A 21,990-nucleotide genomic window follows, 5' to 3' on the forward strand; every position below is an offset into this window, starting at 1 on the left:
GCCGCTGGGGAGGGAGGGATCCCGCCGGTTGCCGGGGCTCCGCGGTTTTCCCAGGCCGCTGCTCCAGCCAGGGCCATCCCCAGCCCTGGGCAGCGCTGCCCGCCCCCGGCCGGGCTGCGGAGGGCGGCGGTGGACAGAGAGCTGCCGGGCAGGGAGCTCCTGGCCCCGGGTCTCCCCGTCAGGAAGCGACCTAAGCTCAGCGCTGCCGCGCCGGTGCCGAGTAGCGGCCCTGTGCTCGGCAGGAGGAGGGGAAGAGCTGAAGCGGACAGCTGTTGATCTGAAAAACAGGGGTTTTGCCCGTAACAGCCGTCAGACAGCAGCGAGGAAAGGTTGCTGCCATGTGCTTAAACTTCCCTAAACCTCACTTCGTTATCTGAGTGAAATCCTTTGAAAAATTAATTTGCTAATCGGCTGTAGCTAATTGCTCTGTAGTGATAACACAGTTACTGCCGTTAAGGCTGTGTACTTAAAGGCCACAGATACTCGAAGCCAGAGGTAAATGTTGCTCCGGTCGCTGCCCAGCAGCAGCCGAGCCCTCGTTCCCCGGCGCTGCGGGATTGGCTCCGGTACCCGACCTGATCCAGAGCAGGGGCATTGCTCATGGACGTGTCTGAAGGGCCATAAGCTGAACAACGCGAAATAGACTTGATGATAAAGTAGTATTTGATGATATTTTGCTATTTCTGTGTGTTATTATATTTACTTGGATTAAAAGTTGTAGCTACGGTGTTTTCACCAGAAGAGCAACAGGTGCCGCTGGCAGATTAGATTATTTGTATCCCTTTAATCAAAGGCTTCAATGCTTATCCTAAATTAACATTACAGTGTTTTACATAGCTTAATTATACTTTGGCGGCTCTTGCCTAACATGTACGCTATTGTTTAAAAAAAGCCTCAACGCCAGAAGCGCCGCAGCTCGGCTGCATGTGGGGTTTCAGCTGCCTCTTCTCTCCCTTCCGCGAACCGGGGAGTCTTTCGGTACAGCCATCGTCAAGAGTTAATCCCCATTTACTCTTTGTATTTAAGCATCACCCCACTGATTGTGAACTAAATTGACATAGCAGGTGTTAATTGAGTGCTAATTTATTTAAATTCCTTCTGTTGAAAGTGATTAACGGAGGAGGTGTGCTCCTGGTTGTTGGAGAGGTTATTTGCTTTTTAAGTTTAAAAAAAAAACCAAAAATCTGGTTTGCACTGAGAGAGTTGAGTATTTAAAAAAAGGTAACTGTAGCACGATCGCAGCCTATAGGAAGCTGCGAGCATGTTAAAGGTCAGGCTCTGCTCAGCAGGCTCCCTGCCTGCCCATCGGCTTCAGTGTGGTGCAGTGAGCTTGTTTCGGAACTGGAGTTGGCTGGAAGGCATCAATTTAAGGACAGCTTTAGGCACTTAAAAGGCTGGACACAACTGGGATGACTTGTGTGAAAGAGAAGGAACAGAAAAACGTGGGATCCAGAAGGTAGGAAAAACCTGAAAGAACGAGAAGCTGAACTGATAAAGGCAGAGGAATAAATTTCATAGCCTGTGCTAGGGTAACTTAATAGTGCTCTGAGCAGCTCTGCGAGATGTTAGCATCCAGCTTCCCTGCCCTGCCTCAGTTTACTTTCTATGAATGGTGACACGTTGTGTCTGATCAGATTCTCCTAGTTGCTTGAATAGTATAGCAACACGTCTAGGAAAAAGTTAATCTTTTGCTTATTTATTCAGAAATCTTAAAAGCTACCTAAAAGTATACCTGGCAGTAGTGCCTGAAGCCTCTTCTTTTGTGTGGATTAAGTTCCTTTAATAAAGTTAATAATCAGTATAGATTTTGTTCTGCTTCTTTAAGGCTGTTGAGAGGAACGCTGTAAGCTGCAGATATAACGGGCTCAGAAGGGAGCAGTTGGTAGTGGCAGGCTTCTAGAATTGCATTTTCTAGCTCTTGTAGAGTGGCTGTTGCTAAGCAGTAATTTGGAGAAATATGAGTGCAGGCCCTTCATTCATTTTTTGGTAGTTGTTCCCAGTAATAGCTTTGTTCCGTCATCGCTCTCTTTGTGAGTATTTTTGTCCTTGGTAATACAGTTGCAACCACATATACTACATGAGAGAGCTATATGGCTAAATCTGTCTGCCAAGACAGTTACTGTACAGCCAGTCATTAGAGGTGATCTCTTAGTTTGAGGTAACAGCAACATTTGCAATGTAGAGTCCCATTCATAATGATGTTTTAAAACACATGACAAGAAGGCTGTGAGTTTTAAAGATACTTAAATGCTCATTGATGGATATTTATAGAAATTTTAACAACTTTCTTTCTGTATCTTGAGACATGTAAATGCCTTCCAAGATCTGGTTCAACATTGCTCTTCTGCAGCTCTACACACTAGATAATGTTTTATAGAAACCAAATTTTTAGAAGCTATTACATAGCTGATTTTGATGGTATGTTATATCCCTTTATGCAGGATACCAGGCACTGCATTTCAAACTAACCAGAAGTTTAAAAATAAAACCCCAACCACAGCTCACTGGTACTGCTGCAAGCAATAAACTTTACAAGTAGTCATCCTAAGCAGCAAGTATAATCTGAAAAAGTCTACCCACTGGTTGCTTGTTAGCAATGCCAAAATATGGGCTTCCTGCTGCCTTTCAGAAATCTGGAGAGATTGGAAAACTAGTCCTGTTCTAAAAGGACAGCTGGCAAATACGTCCTACTGCCCCCATTCCTTCTAAGAGGTAATTATGCCAGAGATATTATAAAAGGGTTTCATTTTCACTCAGCAGGCAATTAACAGTTTGCTCTTGTTTAAAAAAATCATCACATAAAGATTACAAGCGATGCAGTGTTGGTCTGTGTTAGATACTCCCAAGCAAAGGTGTTTGGACCTGGGGTAGTTGAGTGTGAGTTGACTTGAACATGGTGCTGCATTTGCACGCTTGGCTTGTGATGTTTGGAGGCAAGAGCCCCTGCACAGCTTCATGGCAGGCTGCAGGCAAGCCCTTCCTCCACTGCTTTGTGGTGTTGCATTCTCCTGAAGTCTGTGCAAGTTAACTTCAGCCAGGGTTTTGATTCTGCAGCGGGCTCTGCATGGGGTCCCACCTGATTTCCCTGGAGCAAGTCTGGATTTCATGGAAGGGCTTGAAGCTAAACTGAGAGCCTTCTCTTGGTAAACTGCAGGTCATTGAAGCAGACCCAGTTTTACGCAGTGATTTTGCAAAAAACATCTTGTGCATGGAGAAATCTATACTGAAATGTGATCTCTCCTGTAGTGAATTTGGAGGAGGGTGTGCAGAATTGTTAAAATAACTGATTTAGTTAAAGTGGCTGAGTACATCCACTGGGTACATCCACAAATAATCTACAGCAGAAAGAATGCTTTTGGTTATGGACAGCCCTTTACACACAATGTAACAGGATTGTTGCAGTGCAATGCTGGCATTTGGCTGAGGGAGGAGGCACACGTCTGCCTCGTAGCTCTCCCCTTCTCAAACAGGGCTGAGGAAACTCCTCTGTAGTGCTGGGCTTGGATCTTTTAATTGTCACCATGTGAGATCTTCGTTATGCGATAAACACCTGAGAAACACTACAAAAATCTGGCATGGAGTTGCTAAGGCGTGCGCTCTAACTTGTTTTGTTTCTCTGGAACAATTAAACAGAAGAATAATGCACTAAGTACAAAGCTGCTTGAGATCTGCATTTGGGGTGGAAATTGGATTAAGTCTTGTTTTAAGAGGGAACATTTTGTTCTTGGTGGAAAATCCCCACCCCCTGAGCAGGGAATGTCCCTGCTGTGGCATGGGACAGTTTTCATTCTATCCAGTGGGTCAGTGGCTCAGTACTTTTCCTCCACAGAGTGTTTTGCAGGTACAATCTGCACCATGCATACAGGACCTCAAGTTCTAGGGCTGTCTTGCAGAATGGGAAACATGAGGTGATGCCACTTGGCCAAGGCTACAGAGGAAAGTGGTGGCAACAGAGTTGTACCTTGAAATTTCCCAGGTACTGTGATCTTTTCCTCAGGCTCTGCTGTGGAGCCAAAGGTCTTCTAGAGGCTAATTATTTGGGGTGATGCTTTTACAGTTATTTCAAGATAAGCACTTCTGAAAATGCCATTGGGCACTTACCTGAGCCTTTAGATGGTTAGGTACTTTGACAAATTGAGCCTGCTGTTACACATTCCTGTTGTCATTTAGGCAAACAGCTTAGGTTTCTGCATGTGCACATTTCCCTATTAGGGTATGGGGCATGGGGGCTTTGCAGTTGTATTTACAGGGTCTCTAGAAAGTTCATCCTCTCTAATTATGGTGTAAAACTAACTCAGGGATGTGACTTTTCTCTTTGTCTTACCGCAGAGGTGAAGCCTGAGGTGGATTCTCATAAACTCCATGAAAATCTTCAGCTTCACTCTTGGTGTTCAACTGGCTGAAGTTTGTGACTTCTGCTCGACTGCCCAGCCCTGGGGTCTCTGTGCTGTAGGACGGCAGCCCAGACGCATCTCGGTCCTTGGCTCCTGTTTGGTTTTTCCTAGGGAAGCTGGGTTTCTTCATGGTGACTTGCACAGCTGGCCTATGGGCAACACCTGCAAAGCTTTCCAGCTCTTTTGCTCCTGGAAGTAGAATTGTCCACAGATCAGGTAGAAAGCAGTGGTGGCTCACCAGTGCAAGACACTGCAGTAACTGGGATGTCTGTGCAGGTGGATGAGAGTTCAACCTGCCTCGGTTTTGTGTAGACCAAAGCCTGCACAGCTGCACTCGCCAAACCTGACTTTTCACCAGGACTGATGAGCTTTGGTTTACATGCAAAACGGATGTTTGGAGATGGCTTTCAGCACAAGCCAGACAAGTCATGTTACAATAAACAAGGTATAGATACAGCCAGTGTGTTGGGCTGAGCTGGAATCCCTAAAGGGATGAAGCTCAGGGATGAGGCTCCTCTGTGAGAGGCAACATCATCTCCACCTTGTCATCCTTGACCCAGGGGGAAGAGGGGCCAAAATCAGAAATGCAGAACCACTTGCATCCATCTTTGAGAGATACCCAGACAGACTGCATTTTTTGGGCATTTCTCTTCTCTTGAGCTTTCAAAAGTGTTTGGGTTTGGCTTTTGCTTGGCAAATATCTGTGACTCTGCCTGATGCTGAGCAGCAATAAATCCTTTTCTGCATAATTGCCCAGCTCAGATATCCATGTACTTACCTGGGGAAACAGAGAGACGTGCACTGGATGCTGCAGATCCAAATTCATTTTCAGCAACACATTTAAATATTCCAGAGTCTTCTGGAAAAGCTTCTGTAATAACCAGGGTGCAGACTTCCTCTGAAACAACAAATTCAGGCATGCTGTTGTACCATAAAAGGCAAATGTTAACTTGCAGAAGGACTGCTACTTAATGATGGAGCTTGGCAGCAATAACATGCAAAACAGTGATTTAAAGGGCGTAGGAAGTCAAAGGATTCAGAAGGAACAAAGTTGAAGGAAGAATCTTTCTTCCTGTGACTTCAATGAAACAAGGCATGAAGTTTTTGCTAAATTCTGTCTTCTCTTGTACAAGTTTAAACCCCAGAAAAGTCTATGAGTCAGTATGGTTGATATGTTTTCCCTTAACATATAGGGTACTCTTCACTGACTGAATGTAAAAGAGACAATGCCTTTTTCCTTGCGTTGTGAAAAAAATCAGAGCCTTGCAGGTGCTTCTGTCAAAATTAAAAACTTGAAAGCTCTCAGCCTGACACTGAATGCTATCTTCTGGCTCCCCTTTGAACATTGTTGTTTTATCTTGGATGAGGTGGGAAAAACTTAAGTGTGGGGTAATTAACTGATGAGATGTCTAACAAAAATTGCTTAGTGTACTTACCAGGAACTGCTGTTGAACAAGCCTCTGCTCAAAATAAGAGAGAAAAAAAATCAATTATTATAATGCCAGCATGGAAGAAAGACCTTCAGCCCTCACTCCCTTTCACACCTCAGCTGTCACGCTGGTTATAAAGGGACCATTTCCCTTTCTGTCCATCAAGAGAAACACCACCTGGGTAGAGGAAGCTCAGGTTTGGCTGGACCCTGATGATACAAACACCTCTCCACTGAGGTGTTATAGAAAGAGTTCCACTTTGGAGTTAGTTGCTGTGAATTTGGCCCATGGGACTTAAGACCCCGTGACCTGGAAGTGTGATAAATGGTCTCCTCCCATTGTGCCTGATCTGCTCACACACTGCCAGAGGAGACGCAGGCTGAGTACAGCAGTCTGTCACTTCAGAGCATTTCGTACTTTTAAACTTAACTCTGTACAATCTCCTAATTTTTATAGCAGTTCTTGCTCCTGTCTTTCCACTGTCCCAATAAAATTACTGTACGTCAGGCAGACGCAGTAATACCTACTTTTTCGTAGTATCCGGAAATCGGCAGAATCTACTATCTGATCATATTCTCTGTACCAGTGAACCTGTAAGGTGGATGTAGCTTGAATGCGACATTCAAACACCACTAATTGACCCTTCGTAGCTCTTATGTTTTGTAGACCCTGGAGGAGAAAAGAGTTGGTGTTAACTGGCTGACATAAGTATTTCCCTATTGAAGCAATTATTATGGAATGATACACCCTTCAGTGAAGATGATGATCTCATGCCCATATTTTTATTTCACTTACAATAGTTGATTTAATTCTAAATGCATTTGCAGTGGGTTGTGAGTGAAGATTTTTTTCACCTGTAGACCAGTGCTCATTAAAAGGCTTTAGCTTGCTTTTGCATTTCAATACAAATACAAATACAGGAAAATATATATGCAGGGGATATAAGGGAGGTTACTATGAGAGGTTTCCACTTCAGCCTCCTTTGTAGGAAATAAATGAGATGAATTCATGTAAGTGGTTCTGTCTGTCTGGATCATTTGCCAATTAAGATGTTAGTTTGATAGCATCACTAATGAAGCACATTGCATTTTTTGAATTGTAAATGAACCAATGTTCCAGCCTCAAAATACCTTCTGATGGAGCAAGAAAACTCAAAAATCTAATGCTGGTAGTTGCAGAACAAACGATGTCATTCACACAACCCGTTCTCTTTACCTTTGTAAAAAAGGGTGTGCTTCCATAGGCAGACCCGGTCAGGCTCACCGAGGGACTCTGCATCTATATAGCAAAGAAGAGTGATTTTTATGGCTTGCATTTCTCATATGCAGAAAGCTGGCTGTGTTACTGGCACTTTACTTTGAAACAGAAGAAGATGCCAGAGTGTTTTATCTGTTGTTCATGTGCCAGCCTAATAAATACCTGTGAAAAGTCTTCAGTCAAGTGCTCCAAGAGGAAATGCCTTCCTGAACTGTGAACACCAAGTTAGTGGGAAGAGGAGCTGATAACTGGTAAGTATTGCTGGTTTTATAGCCATAAGCCAATTGGCCACATCTTATAGTCTCTATGGTTGGTGTTGCTTGCCAGTAGTTGTCCCCTTCTACAGAGATCCCTACCTGGTTTAGTTGACCCCAGGTCTAGCTGCTCTTGGCTTGTATGGTGTACGTGGTAACTACAATGGAGCTGAAGGTAAAGAAATGAGCAGGAGCTGTCCTGACATTGTCCTTTAAAGCTCAGCTGACACAGAGGTTACAATAAGGTCTCTGATTAAGCAAGAAAAGCGTTTTTAAGATGATAAAATGCTTGTGGTGCAAGAGATCTCCTTGTTCCATGGTGGAGAGTTGATGTGCACTCATATGTGTCTCATTTAGCTTTTGCATATAAATATGCAACTGAAGTGCTTGGGTTTGTTTTGCTGTGGCACTGGTGTTTTTTATAATCTGTCTTTTCTCTGAAATAACCCAAGTTACCAGCTCTTTACCTCTCAGCCTCAGTTAAGATGCAAGTCTGTTTCTAGTCAGTCTGAGTTCCCCAGCTCTTGGCCAAGTATGTGCCCTAAAGCAACTTTCTGTTCTGAAGTGAACCTCTGGAGCAGACCAATGAATGGCAAAGCTGTGTGGCAGCCCCTCGAGCATTTCCAGCCTTCTCCCCTGCTCCATCAATTCTCTTAGCAATTTGGGCTAGGAAATATTCCAAGTCAGAAAACTCTTTTCCAGAGCTGGGGGTCCAGAACTTGATGACCCTTGCCTCTTAATCACTTGCTGAAAATGTGCTTGAGCCAGTCCTTGCAAAATATTTCTAAAACACTATAAATAATAGTTTTTTAAAAAGTGTGAGCTACTCTTTGAGGGTCAATAGATAATGGCTGAATTAAAGTGGTGCAACCCTGGTGGACTGAACGGCTGCTAGAGACTTCATTGGCTGAGGAACCAATGGTCAGCAAAACACTGGTGGCTTTCCACTTTTTCCTAGTGTGTGTGGGAAAAATAAACAGGGCAGGATGGAGACAGAGCCTTTAGGAGGTGGAATATACTTGACTCAACAGTGTTTGCACTTACTGTGACATTCCTCTGGCCCTACCAGGATGCTGAGACTTGCAAGGACCTTTAGCCTTGGATTTACCCTGGAAACCTGGAGAGACAAAACATAAATCAGGGTGTTTAGAACTATCTCCTTTTCCTTACAACACAGTGATGGCTCTGTTTTGTGAACTGAGTGTATGCTGGTTGGAAAGCAAGTGGTATGTGCCAAAGAAAATAGAAGCATCCTTAGCAGTTCAGAGCAGGCTCAAGTAATCTCCAGAGCATGGAGACATTTGACCAAGGTTATTGATACAGACTTTTGTAAAAGACCCAAGTCACCTATGAAACCTGGCTCCATAGTAGAGTTTGGGTTTTTCTGCATTAGGATGGAAAAGTCTGAAGAAAACCCTTGTTACTTTAGCTAAAGTGAAAATGGTACCTCTTAACCAGCTACCAAGTCCTTCTCACATAAGGACTGTAGCATACTGGATTGATGCAAAAAAATAGTTATTGGTAGCTCATTAATAGGTTTTGTCTCTGTTTCCCTTTTACTACAGCAAGAGAGACTTTTCTTGGGGCAGGCCAATGATCTCAGATTGCTGTTTCTCATGGGCACAGTTGCACCAGTTAAAATGCCAGTCTTGGTAAGTAAGTTGCAGCAGCAGCAGTGCTGTTGTCATGTGCTCTGCTTCTGCAGCGAACATTAAAGATGTGGCTCTGGACTGAGAGACAGCGATGTGTGTGAGAGTGGAAACAGTGCTCCTGCGTCTGCCTTGAGCTGCATCTGTGGGGAAAGAACTGAACCTGGCTTGTCAGCAAGGAGAAGGCATGGAAATGACTGAATTGCCTTTCTGCTGGCTGTAGGAGCAATGTACCTCCCCAGCTGATCTGCTTGGTGTGATACAATACTCCCGAGTCTCTGACTTGCATTCCCTGTCCACTAAGCAGGTAGTTCACCCACTCCCACTCTTAGCACCTACAGCATCAAATTCAGAGCCTTATTCTCCGTTGTCTGGTAGCTGATGTTGTCATGCTCTGCCAAGTCCTGTGTTTGTGCCTGTATGTGGCTGTGGTCATGCAAGTAGTAGTATCGGCAGACTGTTACAGGGCTGTTTGCTGTTTAGTGATCAGTTGCTAAGGCCACTGTAAGTGTCCTCTTGTGCGCTCCTCACACGTGAACCACTGCCTTTGTGGCAGTTTTGCTTTGTGTTTGCAGCCTGCTAGGAACCAGATGTGAGTGGTCATGGCTTGGCAGGTAAGTCTCTCCTTAAGGTTACAGTTGTTTCTCTGTACCCCAGCAGTGCTCTAGGTCAGAAAAATGCATGTGTTTCTTCGGGGTCTGCATCCTATGCTTGGTGCTCTTGTTCTGTATCTCGTTGTTCGGTACTTAGAGCATTCGTAAGATGATAGGTAGGGTAACTTCAAATCTGGGGTCTTCTACCTGACTGTCACCCTCTCTTGGAATCACATTTGTAGAGATGTAGATAGATGCATGGTGTAGAGATATGGAGGCACCTCAACAGACTGGGATTTATTACCTCAAACAGGTCAGTAGGCCACAAAAGCACTTATCTCATAAAATAAAATCAGTATATGCATCTGAACTCTTTAGAGACTTTGCATAGCTGTTTGGTCCAAATAATTTGTTTGACATCTGTTCTCTCTCTCTTGCTTTCTGTCACTCTTGAAAACAGTCATAACTGATTGTAGTGAAGAATATTTTGCAGTTCCGTTGGATTTGACTGATGTAGCCATGTGACAGCTGCAGGCAGCCCCGTGGGACGAGGGGCTGCTGTAAGGCAGTCGGACACCTCTGATGAGAACGTGTCACTGTGTATCTCATCCAGACCTGCAGTATGTTGCCCTTGGCCCTGATCCAGCAGAGCGGTTACACACATACTTGGACCACCTGTGGCCTTCATATTTCTGTCTGCTGCTCTTGAGTTATAAGTGTCTCTCGAGCAGTTCAAGGGTGGCTCCTGTCCAGGGTTATGTCACACGGCCATCAGCAGGGCTGTGCCGTGATGCAAGGGCTGCTGGATAATCCCAGGCCTTTGGACGTGGGAGGGGGGCATGGGAAGCGTCCTGGCCAATGTTATTGAGTTGCCCTGGGTTCCCGCTGCAAACCAGTCCTGGCTGCACTCCACCGCAGATTCCTGTGATGTTCTTTGCATTGCCTCCTTGCAGTCTATCAGGTCAGTATAGTCAGTTTTCAAGATCTGTAAAATTGGCTGATTTGTTTTTTTCTGTTTTTCCTCCAAAGAAGAAGGGCAGTGAAAAATCAGGTATGTACAGACCATGAAAGGAGTTCCTGGGCTGACATACCTGCTTTAAAGATCACCTCATATGACTAAAACAGCATTAGAAAAACTGCATTGGAGAATCTGTGCCCCCATTTTTCTGTACAATAAAAGACTTAATTCTCCTGTAGAGATGCCATCAGTCTTGCTTGTTCTGCTCTATCTCTGAGTACATGATCAGCCTGGAATCAGGCAAGACATGCACAGAATCAGGAGGCACCAACGTGCCCCTTAGTGAGAGTAAGGGGAATGGTCAGAGGTGGGACTGTGGCAGGCTGTGGTTTAAGATCAAAGCACAGTGAGGCACTCGGGGAAGTTTGCTCAGAAAGGTTGGACACACCTTGTCTGGAGTGAGAAGCAAGATCTTGGAGAGAGGTTGTTCTACTGATCTGAATAAGAGCAGCTAATGACGAGTTTCCAGCCACGATTGCGCAGGCACTGAGCTTCAGTACAGAACAGGAATAGCACTAGCTTATGGATTTGGGCTTGAGACAGTTACTTAGTTGCATGGCATTAGTTCCTCAATGCAATGGTTACTGCTAAGACCTTCTGCTGTATATGTGATGCTGCAGCTGCCTGTGCTCAAGGAAGGCTGGGCCAAGGAAGACTCTTGCCAAAACAGATGTTACTAGTTCGGTTGAGAGGAGACCCCATCGTTGGGAGGTCTGTTTGTGCTTGGCTGCTGTAGGTGTCTACTGCTTAAAGCAGAAGCCCTCCTTGAAACCCACATTGCTTGCAGCACCCTGGTTTGCAGACAAGCTCATCTTCACATGCATGGTTTATGGTAGATGCTCTGTTCTTATCTTATGTTCTGTGGTCCTTCCATTTCACAGTTTCCTTCTCATGAGTGTGCTGGATGTATTCCCACAAATACGAGATTTTGTAAAGAAGAGTGCATGGGAATAGATTAAAGGTTTATAAGCTTCATCACCAGAACAGTCACTGGTTTAGTCTGAACTGGCTGGTTTTGATTGAGGCCTAATGACACTGAGGCTCAGGATATTTAGTACACCAGGAGACTTTCAAGTGTCCCGAACGTGGTGGCAGATGCTGCTTTAAAGGGCAGAGTGAATCTGGGAGACTAAATGTACTGAGAGCATTTGGACTCTGGCTACACCACTGACCAGCCCTGCTACAACTAACTGATTGCAGGTGATTGGAACAGTGGGCTTCTGTGTGAGTGCAAGGCTGTCTGGTGTGTGAGGCTGTCCAGCACAGCAGTAAAAATGAGAGGAGGTAGTTCAGCTTCTACAAAACCACTGAAAGGTCACTCTGAGATAGCTGTTTTCTCTCTGACGTGTCTCCTTTTCTTTAAGTTATGAGTGACTGCTCCAGGCTTCTTTAACTATCTGTTTTCAGCTCCTGAGATCCTGTTCCTGAGCCCCGCCGAGCTCCATGCGTGCTGTGCCCCTCTGTCGATGTTTGCCTTGCCAAGCACAGAGGCTTTCTACAGCAGGTCAGCGGAAATGTCGGCACTGGAGGGCTTATGCCCTTGAAAGAGTATATAGCCAAGGTTTTACCTTGGAGAGTCACTCTAGCAGTCCTAGTGTCTCATGTAAATGTCAACCTTTACTTAGTGTAACTCTAGATCTTTGTGAAGAGGACAGAATTAGACTCAGCCAAATGAAGAGTCTAAGGACCTTTGCAACCCAACACCAGAATGACTACAAGGTACATACAGATCACGCTGTTGACACAAACCATAATGACGACATTCTAGCATTACCTGAATATTTGACATGGCTGCAGAATTATGGTATATGCAACACTAGGACAAATTTGACACAGGGTTAGGAAAGTATTAAAGCTGCACAGAGCCCTTTTGCCAGGTGTTTAGATAATGGAAAACCCATTAAACCTGTTTTAGGAAAAAAATGAGCATCTGCTGGATCTGAAATACGCTGCATTGTAAAGAGTGTATGTAAGGGGGAGGAGAACATCTTAAAATTCACACTTAGAAGTAAGGCAGACCTAGACTGCATCAACATATTAATGTACCAGCATATCTTTTAGTTAGAAAACAGGCTCTAATAGATATACAGGATAGCAACCTTCAGCCAATTTGAAAGTGATGCATTTTGCAAGCCATCTGCATGTAGCTGATGGTGTTACTCATATTTATAGCGATGTTCAAGCTTTGGGAGTGTATGCTAGACACTTGGATATCCTATGGCACTACCCTACATAGCTTAACAGTGATATGAGCACAGGACTGCAAAGAATGAGGCTTTCCCAAAGGCAGTGGGATGGGGAAATCTCTGTCTGGAGCTGTATTTCCTCTGTGCCATATTGCTAAATGGGGGAATTGTCAGCACTGGAGTAGTGAGCTTTCTAGTAGTGAGTGATAGTTTCAAATTGTGAAATGATTGCTTAAAATGACTGCTTTTCATGTGGGGAGAAGGGCAGGTTTGCATCGGCTAAGATATACTGAAAATAGGCAAATATCTGGAAGAGGTTATTGTAGCCATTGATAAGGTATCTACAGAGACTGCAGAATCCTGATTAGATTTGAAGCTTGCCGAGTCTTTCTAAATTGTAGGAATTGCAGCTGAACACTTAGAATGTTTCAAAGACCCATTTTTTCTAGCATATTTTCAGGGCATGTAGCACAGAAGTGCCCTTTTTCAAAGGCTCATTTTCTGTGCATTAGGTTTTTAATGCCTTCCACCAAGCAGGTAGGATATTAGATCTACCTCACAAAAACCGTGTATGGCACTTCTGTGGACATCTCTGTATGTGCTGTTCAGGGAGGGCAGAAAGGTGCACTGGCTTTCAAGGACAGGCTCCCTCTGGGATTAGCAAAGACTTTCAAGCACGGAGAACAGCACGGCTGCTGAAATGTGTACGCTGTGCTCTGTGCTTGAAAGTCTTTGTTAAGCTTGAGATGAGCTCGACCATTGTACAGAGCAGAATGGCACAAGGAGATGAACATCAGCAATCTGAATGTAACGGCATCCGGGCAACAGTAGCGAGCTTAATCTTGGAATTAGTTAAGGCATGTCCCTGATGAGATGGTGGGCATTTGCAAACACACCCTGCGTATGGCTCGCATGGCTGTGAGATCTGTGGGGTGTTGGTGCCCGTGGGCAGTGTGCAGGGGTGCACGTACTCAGGGTGTTACACCTCATGGCACATGTCCCACTCCAAGTGCAGTGTGAAGAGATGGGGTCTCAATATCTCTCCATTTAAATCACCTTTCGATTGCCTTGAAGGTCCCCTGATCCAGCCCTCGGACGAGAGCAGGGGTCCCTCCTGGCATGGCTCTGGGGCTGCCTAGTGGGGTGCGCTCTGTGCAGCCCCATGGCACCCACTGTGAGGGTCGGGCTGTTCATCCAGTGGCTTGCAAACTAGGGCTGAGAGTGAATTAATTTTATCCCTCATATTACATGCCTCTTCTGACTACAGCTGTTTCTCAGGGCTGGAAAATCCTGGCTTTCCCTCCCCTTATTTGGATAACAGCTGAGCTGCTGACAGAAATTGGACACTTGAGTCAAACTGGAGTTCCTAGAACCAAGTGACTAAATCCCTTTTTAAGCACCAACATTAAAAGACGCCTATAATTTATTTTAAGAGATGCTAAGCTTCCACTTGAAATCATAAGGCTTCATACTTGTGAAAGTAAGTAGGTTCATGTCAAACAGAGATCCTGGTCATTTGCTCCCTTTCTTCCCTATAAAAAAAACCCCAATTCTGCCCCACTTCTTTGCATGCCATAGCATTACAGGAATGTGGAAGGATTTTGAGCTCAGACTGCCTGATACATGAAGACTGCAGATCCTGGGGAGCTTAAGTGCACGAAGACTCTGGTGCTCATGGCTGCAACCTGCAGAGTATGTGCAGATGTGAGTAAAGGCAATAAATAGTACTTGTGGAGCCCCTGGGCATCCTGAGACACCCGCCTGCTGCCTGTACTGAGGGTACCTTTGGCATTCATGTTGCACAGGCACATCCCAGTAATTGCATTTCATGGAGCTTGGGGGTCCTTTATGTGAACCCTAAGGACAAGTGTTCAGAATGTTATTTCAAGAGCCTGGAAACTGCTATTTCTGCAGTTAGGATGCTACAAAGCTAGACAAAGTTATTTCCCGAAAGCTCTGGGGAAATCCACAGGCTTGCTGTGTTGTAGATTACTACTTCCTAAGAGCTCTGTGTGGTCAGTGCTTGGATTGAGAGCTGATGCACTGCGGCAGTGCAGAGCTGCTCTGGTCTGGTCCAAAGCTGTGACCATCTGACCAGTCTATTCCCGTCCTTGTAGCCTCCTGCTTGCACAAGCCCAGCTGTGCATGAGGAGGAGATGAATCAAATTCTAGCTCTCCCTTTCACTGCTGACTGCTGGAGGGTGCTTTCCCATTCCCCCATGGATACTTGCAGTGAATTATGAAGCAGAGCCTCAGCTTTAATACACAAGACAACCCACGGTCCTTTTTTTTCTAGGTATAAAACATCACAGTATGTTATTCGGCCAGCAAGTAAATCAACCTGTCCACCCTAGAATACCATGATGACCCTCCTGTGAGTCATAAGGAGGATTACGTTTACAGGGCCAAAGAGAAAAGAAAGCCGTATAGCCAGCTCAGTACTCCACATGGGGCACACCTTCCAAGGAGGTGGATGTGTCATTCCAGCAGGCTTAGGGGAAGATCACAATTATGTGGCCAGTGCCTGTGACCGTGCGTGATTCATGGCTTTGCTATCCAGTCCCCAGCGTTGCCTTGCTGCTGCTGTCTGGGGCTGTGCTGTTACATCTGCATTTTCTGCAGAATGCAGCATGCTCTGATCTCTGCTGTACCCAAACCAGACCTGTTATGTATGTCTCTCCTTCTTTGTGTAGAAGGAATTTTTGTGAACAGTACTGTATGAAATGTGACTGCTGTAGCATCCAGCATAGCACAGAGTGTCTTTACTGTACTAGTAATTACCAAAATGGAAAAAGAGCCTTTTCTGTCCCTGAGCCTCTTGCTTTTACTTAGCTGATTTAAATTGTTTTGAATAGGAATAAAGAGAAATTACATCCTCAGGTGGGAACACACTCAAATGGGATGTCTATGGACTGATAGCAGTAGCTAAATTGCTCTCGTAAGCAAACAGGACTCCAGGGTAGCTTTTGCAGAGCCTGCATGATATTTTTTTCTCTGAAGTGCTACACAAAGCAGTGTGTGCCTGCTGTAGCTTCTGTCATCTCCGGTCACACAAGTGTGTCTCAGGTGGTTATCCTACAGCATATCCTGACCGGTGGTCTGATGCTTCTGCCACATTAACCTGATGGCATCAAAGCTGGTGGATCTGGAGATGAGCCTGCCTGCCCTCTTGTCCTGCTGGATGTGAGGCCCTTGAGCTGCCCATGCTCTTGCTGTGCCATGGAGAAGGCTGCAGTGAACACAGAGGTGAGTGACTGAGTTTCGTCCCCTGATCCTGGCACCTTTTCTGATCTCTAGTGCCAGAGCTGCTTCCAGCCTGTGCCCCAGGCAGGGGAGCCTGTGCACAGGAATAGCAGCACATAATCCTCCAGACTACTCATCCCTGCGCTTTATCACCTCACATCTGTGCCCACAGTGAGTTCTGGTCTAAAAATCCTGTCCTGGTTCAGCCTCATTAGCACCGCTCATGCTGGGCACACCTTCATATGGAGCTGCTGCTGGGGGCTGTGCTGCTGCCTGCTTTACCCCAGCTTCGGCAAGCTGAACCACTGACACCCGGGGCAGGCAGTGCCAGTGTTTCCACAAGTGGAGCAAAGTCAGCGGGTAAGATTTGAACTTGTACAATTAAACAAGAAACCCAGGATCCCTCTGGAGACTGTTTGCTTGAGGGGAGCGTTATTTAAAGCACTCATCTTCAGTTTCACCAACATGCCAGGAGATGTTTTTAGCTCACTCAGCTCCTGACAGGAGCGTCTGCTGGGGAGAGCTGTCCCCGTGTCCCTGCATTGGTGTGCGAGGATCTGACCTGAGGCCCCTTCCCCGGGGCAGCACGCCAGCACCGTGTGGTTCCCCTTGGAGCTGTGGGGTTTGCAGTGGGCACAGGAACCGCAGGGCCAGCCGCTGGTCATCAGAGATGGGTGAAGCTGGCTCCCTCTGCACCACTGTGTGCAGTGCTATGGAGTGAGCAGGCCCGTGAGTTGGGAGGAGAGGGCAGAGGAAGGACAACGGGGTCTTCGGCCATCTGCTGCTCACAGTGGGGAAGGGCTCTTTCCTCTGCTGCCACCTGAGCTGCAGGCTTATCTCAAGTGACTAAAAATGATGCTAGAGTAGGATATTAGGGCCATGCAGTGTGAGGGGTATGCAGCTGGCACTGACACCAGCATGTGGAAGGGGAAGGGATTTTCAGTCATTTTGGCCTTGTGTACCTCTTACAAAGGCTGGAGGGCTGCTGTGCAGTGGGGCAGAGCTGGGTTCTCTTAAATACTTGCTCTCAGTCCCATGTCTAGGCCAGGTGCTGTTTCTGCTCTTTTTACCAGAGAAGCTGGGGCAGCTGTTGGCATCTGAGAGTGAGTCTGAGCCCATACCAGCAGCTCTGGCTCGGACAGCAGGGCTTGTGGTGATTATCCAAAACCGCTGGGATGCAGAGTGCATCATACAACCAAGACTGGAAGACCTGCAGTGGTCACCCTGTTGTACATGCTGCAATATCACCATGAAGCTCACAACAGGGACTTGTTGCACTGTAAAGAAAAAACTATTCCAGCCTTAGAGCATAAATTGTGAGTGCAAAGTGCAAATAATCAGAATATCACTAAACACTGTAGTTTAGAGGCACGGTTGTAGAACTAAGGTGTAGACTTTGAAGGAGTTAAAAGTGCCAGTTTCCAAAACTGTCATTATTCAAGTTGCCTGAATTAAGGTATCACTGTACAGTCAAAGGAAACTTTTAATAGGGAAATAATTTTACACAAAGCCAAGCCATTTTATAGAAAATTGAGCTGATAAGAAGGGTTGCATAAAATTAAATAACTTGCACTTGTTTCTTGAATGAAAAGAAATGTACTTGTGGTCTAATGGTTATTTTCTGTGTCTAGGAAGCATCAAGACTGGACTGTTTAAGCTCTCACTAGCACCTCTTATGACAATGACATGTGCCATACCCTGTGTCCAAGGAGGAGGAAAGGTTAGTTTAAATGAATAGCAGTGGCATTTGGGCTCTCACAAAGTTTACACCGAGCAGTGAACTCTTCATTGTTGGGAGCCCACACGCAGGCTGACAGTGGGCTGTGCAGCCAAAACCAGGAAATATGATCGATCTAATTTTAACTACATGAACAGCACTTGATATGGAAGCAGCTGGTGACATACAGATCTGCAGGCCTGTCAAGCAACCTGAGTGCATCGCTGAAGCAAATATGTTCATTTTCACAAAGGCAATTGAGAAAGCCAGGCCTGGTTTTAGTTTGCTCTTGACTCAAGATAAATCAGAGCTGTATCTTTGCAACCATAGATGTGCAGTGCCCAAACACTTAGATTTTAATGCCATTTCATTAGCAAAGTGAGGCATGACTGGCTTATTTTTCTCACCCCATATTGCGTTTCATGCTGGTACATACCTGTTTCTGTTTACAACTGGTGGAGGAAAGGTGTTCTGGTCATACTGTTTCTGTTCCCCTCTTGTGAAAGGCTTTCTACAGTGAAATGTTTATCTAGTGAAAGCCTGCAGTGGTCTGAGCCCAAGCTACTGGCAGTCTCTCGATTTGCTAGACATCATGCTAATTGCTCAAAAATATATCTAGGCAGTGATCTCAGTGGGTGCTCAGATTGCCATCTTTTTGGCAGCTGAGACACAAACTTCCTACGTAGAAAAGCCCTAAAAATACAGCAGGACTTGAATTTTCTGTTTACAAGTGAGTGACAGAGATAGCATGTGTACTAAGCCCCTGCTCAAGTGTCCCGTAAGCAAGCTCTGTAATGCTTGATTACTGGAAAGTCTCAGGAAAACAAAAATGCCCAACCTAGTGTGTACCCAACTCTGGAAACACTTCACCCACCAGGGCTCAGTGCCAAGCACAGCAGTGACCAGGTGGCTGTGAACTCCAGGTACTGCTGCAACCAGAGCCTGCAGTGGCCCTGGCAGTCAGCAAGGGGTTGTGCCCTGACGGCCGTAGTCTTTGAAAATCAGGAAACGATAACATGAAGGCATGTGTGCGGTGCAAGGCAGAGGAGAGCCAGGGCTTTGCCTCTCCCTGCCCTCCCTGCCGAAAAAAAGAGTTTGCTTTCATTTAGAGAGCTGATCAGTAAATGCATTAAAAAAATTATAAGTTAAATAAGCAACAGAAGTAGAGGCAAGTTTCAGTTCTTGTATTTGTGGTAATTGGGCAAAGTTTCTCTCTCAGTCAGTGAAGATGCAACACTGAATTTTCTTCCTACCTTTTCCAACAACAGCTAGGAATTTCTCTAGGAGATAACACAGTGTTATGGACAAAGCTCTTGGATACCCAAAATATGTTAATTAATACAACTGAAAGCCAAAATATGGAAAAGAAGAGTTGATATCCAGGCATCAGAGGGAATGAAGTTCCTTTCAAGAGGCAGGTCCTGCCCTCAGATTCACCCCGCTCCCTGGTCTGATGATGAAATGCTTGATCCTCAACTGTTTTGTCATTTGGAGCTGGGAGGGCTCAAAATCCCATCCACACCTGGCCCTTGTTTTCACCACAATCTGAATTAGAACTCCAGATAACATGCAAGAAGTTCATGGTGCCATAGTAAGACACAGAAGAGTGTCCTGGCCAGCTCTGCCCATTGCTTGAGGTTCCCCTCTGCTGCTGCCCTGTCCAGGGCCACAAACAGGGTGTCCTGCCTCCTTGGCTGCTACACAGCAATATCCAAGTAGTGTGTTTTCAGGGCACATGATGGTAGCTTTGAGTTAGTTCACTGGGCAGTGAACTTTTGTGGCTGCAAATGATGAGCTCTTAGAGAATCAGAGCAGTCTGTGCTGCTGAGAGGTGGAGCAGGGTGAAAGACTAAATCCAAATCCCATTCCTGTGCTTCTGATGGCCTCCATTCTGTACAGTTAACAGTGCTATGGAAAGACTCTCACTGAGAAAATACATTATATTTTCCAGTCATTTTCTTCCCTGTAGCAACTCTATCCCTTCTCTTTTCTTTTTAACCTGCCTGTGAGCCATGTTTAGGAGGAGGCTGTGGGGCGCAGCTGATGCTCTGCTGCACAACTGAGCCCGTGTCTCAGGTGAATGTTGGTATTGGTAGGCAGTGGTGTCCTCTCTTGCTTTGGAAACCACAGTCTTCCTGGATTTCCTGGGTGTGAGGGTAAGAGATGCTCATGCAGGCAGGAGGACTGAGCCAAGTGTGCTGGGGGTTTGGAGCTCCTGGTTTGCCAGGATGCTCTAATGACCACCCATGATGAGCCTACAGGTAAAAGCAGAGCTCAGCAGCATTCCCCTTTCTGGCACACTATCTGAAATAAAAAACCATATCCCTGCCTCTCCTTCCCACCTCCTAAAAAGCCCTCATGTAACCTGAGAACATGATTTGTATGCTAGAAATTAAAGTGTTACTCACCTCTCTAAGCCATCAGTTTGGTTTTGGGGCTTTTGCTGCCAGCAGCTTGAGTCAGCGCTGTCTTGAAGTGGAATGTCTCCTCTCCACCAACTCCCCTCCGAGGACTGAAGGCTGTCTGGGGTGGTGGGTTACATTTCTAATGTTCAGATCCCTGCTTGTGAGTGATGGCATGGCGGGAATGTCAGCTGCATGGGAATAAACTGCAGCAATTTATTCTCTGCAGCCTGTTTGAAAGTCAATAGAGAAGCACTATTAGCTGGAACAAAACAGGTCCACTGTTGAGAGATACAAAGGTGGCCAGATCTGTGGTTGCATATAATTTGTCATGCTGGTAGTCCTGAGTGCTGGAAAGATGCCAACTCAGGTCAGTTGTGACTCTCTACACTGCAAGAGGGCCAAGAAAGAGAAGTGTAGCAAAACTGCATTAGAAGCAGGACTCTTTTTACACAGATCTGCAATGTAAAGCATTTCCTATTCACTTGAGATGTAAAGATGTAAAGAAAACCTGAGCTTCTCCCCTCTCCCCAGATGCTGAGGAATGCTGACTTGAACATTAGCATCCTCCAGACTTGGTAGAAGAGCTGTGTAAAGCTTGTGGGAGCTGCAGTAATGTCCTGATGATGGCAGAAGCACGGTGCCATTGTGCGCCTAAATTTCAAGCAAGGTGTGTTATTCAGTGTGGGACCGTGTAGGGGAGGAGTCGGAGCAAGGGCATTTCAGAAGTGCAGGGTTGTGTCTGTGCCCAGTGTAAGTGCAAACAGTTTGTGTGGAAGTTCTGTGCTCCAATATGCTACTTAAGAGCCCACTTGGAGGAATTGCTTTATGTAGATGCATAAAAGGGTAGGAGGAGAGATTCCCAAGCAAAGCTGCTCCTCGCTCTGAAAGAGTCTATAAACAAATCAGATCTTGTCTTCTACCATAGCAGTGCACTTCCACCACTGAAGGCCGAAGGCGTGTTCAGTCTTGGCATTGTCAGCCTTCAACAGTTTTGTGACTATGAAAATAACCCAGCTGCTTTGCAAAGCCCTGCCCAGCAGTTTAAGGTACGCTGAATTAGTTACCTTTTGTGGGTGTGGGATTCTGAGGTCTTCCCCAGATTCTCAGTTTGAAAATATGACTTGCAGTTGGGTTTCCTGCAAGGACACGCTCCTAAATTTTTCCAGTTACCTGACTGCTTCATTCACAATGAGTCCCGAAAGTTGTGCAAAAAGGTATAAATTACTTTTGGCTAAAGCATCTCTCCTGGCACCGTTATGAATATCTGTATCATTTCTTTGTGTCACTGCAGGTTGTATCAAGGCCATCTGGGCCTGAGGGTGGGTGGACCCTCCCCTCCAGCACGGACTTTGTGTAGGGATGCTCTGGGAGCTGCACCTGCTTCCTTTGGCTGGCCTTTGCCTCTCCAGTTCTCATCTGTGCTTGAAGACCTCTGAGAAAAGGGGTCTTGAACTCCAGGAGTGCAGCTTTCCCCCTCCTGCCGACAAGCAACTGTAAAGCAAGTCAATGGGATTTACTTGAAACTTCTCACTAGACAATCTAGCCCAAGGAATTTAAACTATTATTCACCTCTTGATGGCGTAATTATCAGATGAACTTTTGACACTGGCTTGAATACAGGGGTGGTGGGAAGAGACTGGCTATTCCAGACATCTTAAACCCTTCCCAAAATGGAAAAGCAGCTGGTGCGAAAGCCACAAATGCTGGGGCCCTTCTTCCTGAAGTGCTTTGTCAGGGGCCTCTGAAGTGACATTTAAATTTATACCACATAGAACTCTGAGACACATGAGTACTGATTTTTATATATACATATATATATGTAGATATATGTATGTGTGTATATA

At 45.6% G+C, this 21,990-nt stretch overlaps 2 protein-coding genes across 2 annotated transcripts in view; both read right to left on the reverse strand.

Annotated features, from left to right (window-relative positions):
- MYOT (myotilin) overlaps positions 1-4,389 on the reverse strand; it is an 18,103-nt gene extending 13,714 nt beyond the window's left edge. Inside the window, exon 1 of the mRNA XM_010186928.1 lies at positions 4,325-4,389. The gene's annotated coding sequence lies outside the window, so the exon portion shown is untranslated. The remainder of the gene's footprint in view (positions 1-4,324) is intronic.
- Positions 4,321-6,493, reverse strand: LOC104542572 (palladin-like; the record flags this gene model as incomplete). Its single annotated transcript, XM_010186929.1, has 4 exons — positions 4,321-4,583; positions 5,173-5,292; positions 5,831-5,854; positions 6,352-6,493. Coding segments are annotated over 4 exons (549 nt in total), but the record flags the coding sequence as incomplete, so codon positions are not given.
- Positions 6,494-21,990: the final 15,497 nt, after the last annotated feature.

This window comes from Mesitornis unicolor, unplaced genomic scaffold (assembly GCF_000695765.1).
Source record: "Mesitornis unicolor isolate BGI_N332 unplaced genomic scaffold, ASM69576v1 scaffold25066, whole genome shotgun sequence".
In the NCBI taxonomy this organism is placed as follows: Eukaryota; Metazoa; Chordata; class Aves; order Mesitornithiformes; family Mesitornithidae; genus Mesitornis; species Mesitornis unicolor.